This window comes from Trachypithecus francoisi, unplaced genomic scaffold (genome assembly GCF_009764315.1).
Source record: "Trachypithecus francoisi isolate TF-2019V2 unplaced genomic scaffold, Tfra_2.0 Lachesis_group10, whole genome shotgun sequence".
Lineage (NCBI taxonomy): Eukaryota > Metazoa > Chordata > Mammalia > Primates > Cercopithecidae > Trachypithecus > Trachypithecus francoisi.
The window spans coordinates 20,083,795-20,089,739 of NW_022681455.1; the positions used below are offsets into that span (position 1 = coordinate 20,083,795).

A 5,945-nucleotide genomic window follows, 5' to 3' on the forward strand; every position below is an offset into this window, starting at 1 on the left:
CAGAACAGAATGAACGTGCCTTTTTGAACAGCGCGTCTTTCTTAAGGCACTGCAATCCCTTGGATGGAGTGATGGGTGGCGGAGGGTCCCTGGGCGCCGTGCTATTAGGAGTGGCAGGGTATCCGCGAGCAGGGCCCAGGCGCTCCCTCAGCAGCCTAGTCGGGATAGAGGGGGCGGTGGAGAGTGAATTCCGGCCGCACATTCCCGCAGTTCTTCGCAGGAACTTCGCTCTCTCTTTTCCCCTCCCTTGGGCACACATCAGCCTGGCCCGACTCCCACCCAGCTCTCTTTTCTCAGAAACCCGACCCACAGCGTTGACGGAATGGAGTGCCCTTCCCATTGGCCGAGCGTCATTCCCCGAGGTGGCACTGCCCGCCTGATTGGCTAGCAACTCCCGACCCCCCGCCCACTCCTCCACTCGGGTAGCCCGGCTCCCCGCCCCCCAGCACCGCCCGGAGCCCCCGCCCTCGCCTCTCCCTCTGCGCACCCGCCCGCGCGCCCAGCGGGCTCCGCTCGGCTCGCTCTGCGACCCGGCCCGCGCGCTGGCCCCGCCCCCGGGGCGCACGGCTCTATAAATACAGCTGCGCGGCGGGCCGGGCAAGAGCGTAGTGGAGGAGGCGCGGTTGTGAGTAGTAGCGGCAGTGGGGTGATCCCGGGCTGGGGGAGCGCGGCGGCCGCGACTGGGCTTAGTCGGAGCTCCGAAGGGAGTGATTAGGGGACCCGGGTGGGCTACTTTTTTTCCAGTGCTTTTGCTTTTTCTTGCATTGGGTTCGGACTGAGTGTGGCCCACTGAGCAGAGATCCCCTCGAAAAACCCAGAGCTACCCTCTCGTCAATTGTTGGGCTCGGGAGCGTCGCGGTGCCCCGAGCGCGCCGGGCGCAGAGGCAAAGGGAGCGGAGCCGGCCGCGGACGGGGCCCGGACCTTGCCTGCCTCCCTCGCTCGCCCCGGCGGGTCCGCTCGCGCAGGGCGCAGGGCGCAGGGCGCGCGCGATGAAGGCTGTGAGCCCGGTGCGCCCCTCGGGCCGCAAGGCGTCGTCGGGCTGCGGCGGTGGGGAGCTGGCGCTGCGCTGCCTGGCCGAGCACGGCCACAGCCTGGGTGGCTCCGCAGCCGCGGCGGCGGCGGCGGCGGCAGCGCGCTGCAAGGCGGCCGAGGCGGCGGCCGACGAGCCGGCGCTCTGCCTGCAGTGCGATATGAACGACTGCTATAGTCGCCTGCGGAGGCTGGTGCCCACCATCCCGCCCAACAAGAAAGTCAGCAAAGTGGAGATCCTGCAGCACGTTATCGACTACATCCTGGACCTGCAGCTGGCGCTGGAGACGCACCCAGCTCTACTGAGGCAGCCACCACCGCCCGCGCCGCCACACCACCCGGCCGGGACCTGTCCAGCCGCGCCGCCGCGGACCCCGCTCACGGCACTCAACACAGACCCGGTGAGAGGCCGGGCGCCGGTCGTGGGCTGACGCCGCGGGGGTCGGGAGGTTGGTGGCGGGACGCGGGCGCTCACGCTCCTTCGGGCAGGGGCGGGCCGGGAATGACAGCTCCCTCCTCCGGGCTCCCAGCTCTGCCAGCAGCCGGTCGGGCTCGGCGAGCGCGGGTCTAGGAGAACGCGCAGCGCGGGACCCTTGGCTGTGCGTGTCCTGGGCTGTCAAGTCCCGCCTAAGCCCAGAGGTGCCCCCCGGACTGCAGGCTGGGGTGGGGGCGTCGGCGCGCCAGCCCAATTTCCGAGGACGATCCAGGACCGTGACGAGCGCGTTGTTTGCGCTTGCTAACCTTTCCCTTGGTGTTCGGCTGCTGTTCCAGGCCGGCGCGGTGAACAAGCAGGGCGACAGCATTCTGTGCCGCTGAGCTGCGCTGTCCAGGTGAGCGCGCATTTTCCCGTCTCGGGTGGCCGGTCACCAGAGACGCCCGTCCCCGAGGGCTTCCGGTGCCAGGCACCGCGGTGTTCTTTGCCCCCCAGCATTTCTGAGAGCAAACTCCCAATGAAGTAACCCCTCTCTCTCTCCCTGCCACCTAAGTAGCAAGTGAACCCCTACTTAGTCTTAGAACTCCAGGTTCAGTCTCAGTGGAGATGTGTCAGCCCTTGTCCCCGCCGTCCCCGTGTTTTTCCTGGTGATCAGCGGGCCCTTCTGTCTTCCCTAGCTCCCGAGGGAGGGCACCCTCGGCATGGGAGCTGCCCCGGTGTCCCCCCGTGCATCTGTCACCCACAAAGGGGGACGCGGGCAGGGTCCCGGAGTGGGTCCCCTTTCCTGGCTTCTCGAGAGCCGCAGCTGCCTACTCGGCGCCTGGCCCGGCCGCGGGCTGCGGGTGTTGTCTGACCTGGTGGTTTGTTTTGGGTTGTTGATCAAGCATGTCTTGAGTTTGGTCGGTGGCGCCAGTTAGTCTGCAGCGAGAAGGTTCACACACCCCCTCTATTCATTCCTCTTCCACAGGTGTGCGGCCGCCTGAGCCCGAGCCAGGAGCACTAGAGAGGGAGGGGGAAGAGCAGAAGTTAGAGAAAAAAAGACACCGGAGGAAAGGAAAAAACATCGGCCAACCTAGAAACGTTTTCATTCGTCATTCCAAGAGAGGGAGAGGAAAGAAAAATACAACTTTCATCCTTTCTTTGCACGTTCATAAACATTCTACATACGTATTCTGTTTTGTCTCTTCATTTATAACTGCTGTGAATTGTACATTTCTGTGTTTTTTGGAGGTGCAGTTAAACTTTTAAGCTTAAGTGTGACAGGACTGATAAATAGAAGATCAAGAGTAGATCCGACTTTAGAAGCCTACTTTGTGACCAAGGAGCTCAATTTTTGTTTTGAAGCTTTACTAATATACCAGAGCATTGTAGATATTTTTTTTTACATCTATTGTTTAAAATAGATGATTATAACGGGGCAGAGAACTTTCTTTTCTCTGCAAGAATGTTACATATTGTATAGATAAATGAGTGACATTTCATACCATGTGTATATAGAGATGTTCTATAAGTGTGAGAAAGTATATGCTTTAATAGACTACTGTAATTATAAGATATTTTTAATTAAATATTTTTTGTAAATATTATGTGTGTGTTTTTTTAAATCTATGGGAATATTTCTTTTGGAAAATTACTTTTCAGCTCAATTACAGAGCTCTTGATATCTTGAATGTCTTTTCTGTTTGGCCTGGCTCTTAATTTGTGTTTGTTTTGCCCAGTATAGACTCGGAAGTAACAGTTATAGCTAGTGGTCTTGCATGATTGCATGAGATATTTAATCACAAATTAAACTTGTTCTGAGTCCATTCAAATGTGTTTTTTTAAACGTAGATTGAAATCTTTGTATTTGAAGCATACATGTTGAATATATACCTTATCAGTTTTTAAGTACAGGGTTTTATAGTGTAATATATACAGAGTAAGTGTTTGTTTTTGTTTTTCAACTGAGGTCAAAATGGATTCTGAATGATTTTGCATATGGGATGAGGAAATGCTTGGATCCTTTAGGAGTTTATGAAATCTGCTGTTTTATCGAAGTGAAAAAAAAATTGCTTATCACTCTTCATTTTACACTAAAGCTTAATGTCACTAAGTTTCATGTCTGTACAGATTATTTAATCATGGAAATGAAAAAATGTTCTCTGCTTGCTACCAAAGGACAAACTCTTGGAAATGAACACTTTCTGCTTTCCTTCCTCCAAAGAATTATTAATAGGCAACAGTGGGAGAAAAAAAGGCATAATGGCAAATCCTTCAAGCAGGGATAAAAGTCGATCTTCAAACATTAACTTAAGCAGACCAAAAATTCTGATGACCGCATCTAGATTATTTTTTTATAAAAATGATTTTCACTATAGCTATGTTAGTTACGCTAAGCTACTGTCCGGTCTCTTGTGATGTGTAACTTTTACATGTGAATATTAAAGTAGATTTCTCTGTCTTGTACTGTGATTTCTGGTCTCATTTCTTTAAAACCTTACTCATTTTTTTTAAGGCTCTTTTTTTCTCCTTAAGGAAGGTAATATTTTCTAGGTTAGATAGGACTATCAGGGTTTGTGAACATTATGCATTTAATGTTATGGGTACTTCACACACAAGTTAGATGGAATTTTTAGAGTGAAAGAGAATTAAGTAGGATTTAATTGGGTGCTTTGTAAATAGTCAACTGTGTGTATAACGTGGTCTGTTTGATTTTTAAAAGGAAAGGATTTGTTTCAGATTATACAAGAATAAAAGTATTATAGACCCAAGGGACTTTTTATGAGGTCAAATTCAAATATTTATATGAATATGAAATACCATGGTCCCTAGTAGTCAGTTGAAGTGGCAATGTCTAAACAGAAATGAACAAAACTAATGCTAGTAGGTTAAAATCAATCGAAAGGTTTAAAAATTGATCCAATCCTCAGCATGTTATTTCCTCAGCTCTGATAATCTACTGGTCTTGAGTATTTTTAGAATTTGATGTATTTGATGTTGAACATTATAAAGTCAAAGAACTGCTTGTTTAGATGAGGTTTATTTTTATTTTTGATATTATTCATTCTTGTCACACATCAAGAAGAAAACACTAGAGCGCTGCTGGAATTCCAAATCTGAAGAATTCTAACGACTGCATTCTTTGTTATTAAAAAGGGCACAATCCTTCCTTTTTATTTGGCAGTTTAATTTCAGTAGGAAGCATGTCACATGTGCACTGTTGGTTAGAATTATGCATCTGTCATGCCTGACTGCTGAACCCTACCTAAGCCTTTGGGCACAGTTTAAAACTTACACTGGTGGACTATGAACCTCAAAACAAACGGATATTTTTGGAGTTTGAGGATAGATGTTGCTCCTTAAAGTTTATATTTGGGGCATGAAAAACTACTAAAAGAAGAAAAGTGTTAGAGATACTACATTTCAAAGAGTTGGCATTTTCCCTTTGGCCACTCAAGCAGCATTTGATGTATCTAAAGAAACAAAGTCATTGTTTATTTTTTAAAAAATCATATGCAGTTGTACAAGATACCACATTCCATTGAAATGTTGGCTATGTCCTAACCAAGCAACCAGATAACAAAAACATTTTGAATCTTTAGGTAGGTCTAATTATTCAGATACTTCGTTTAACAAAGGAAAATATCCTGACTTCTCTCATTTCATTTGTAGACTTTTCATTGTATAGGCACAACCAAAGAGTCAGACTGGTTTAAAACTGCAAAAGGAAAAAAAGTATCTCACACAGTGGATGTTGTTTCTAAGAATGTTACAAAATCCTGACATCTCAGACATCTCAAGTTAAAGGAAGGAAGAAAAAAAAATTTTCAAAGAACTAATATACTTTGATATTGTGTAAACCTTACTCAAGTTTATTGTCAAGCTTTAACTGCCTTTTTAGAACTTAAATTTTGACCCCACAAATCTATTGTATTGGTTGCCTTCTGTAACAATAAATCTTCACTGAGCAAAAGGCTCTGGAGTTTGTGGTTTCTAATTGACTTTTACTGAGTTATGCAATTTTTCATTATCAAGAATGGGTCTCTTGATGGATCGCCTCAATTATTTACAGTGTTTCTTACCATGTTATGAAAAGTGGTGATATGAATGGAAAGAAAATCTAGGTTGAATGCTGGAGAAAGCTTTTCTAGTCTTTAGTCCCTGCTTAGGATAGGAAGCAGTATTCCTAAAGAAGGCAGCAGGATGATGTCCAGGGAAAACTAATTAAAAAAAAAAAAAAAAAAGTTAAACAATGCAGACAGAATTTATTTCACAGTAGTACAGAGCCAAATGAAACTGGCTCTGCCTTTCTAGCTGGTGCACTTTAATTATATATATGTTAATCAGCCCAGATAGCCCTTGGGTCTCAACAGGGCCAAACACCAAACCCTGCAGGCTTATGAGGAAGGAAAACCTTCCACTTTCTGCTTTGCAAGTTCAGGAAATTAATTTAACCCATCTCAGAATCAGTCTTAATAGGGCTGCCCTCAGTAGGTATTCTTC

At 47.6% G+C, this 5,945-nt stretch overlaps 1 protein-coding gene across 2 annotated transcripts; it reads left to right on the plus strand.

The window, feature by feature from the left end:
• The first annotated feature begins 577 nt into the window (after positions 1-577).
• ID4 (inhibitor of DNA binding 4, HLH protein) lies at positions 578-5,417 on the plus strand. 2 transcript variants are annotated; one of them, XM_033216349.1, is made up of 3 exons: positions 579-1,431; positions 1,802-1,860; positions 2,431-5,415. In XM_033216349.1, the coding sequence occupies exons 1-2, from the start codon at positions 991-993 to the stop codon at positions 1,844-1,846; spliced, it is 486 nt and encodes a 161-aa protein (XP_033072240.1). In that variant the 5' UTR covers positions 579-990; the 3' UTR covers positions 1,847-1,860; positions 2,431-5,415. The 2 variants fall into 2 exon arrangements, with proteins under 2 accessions (XP_033072241.1, XP_033072240.1); XM_033216350.1 differs by lacking the exon at positions 1,802-1,860 and having other exon boundaries at positions 578-1,431; positions 2,431-5,417.
• Positions 5,418-5,945: the final 528 nt, after the last annotated feature.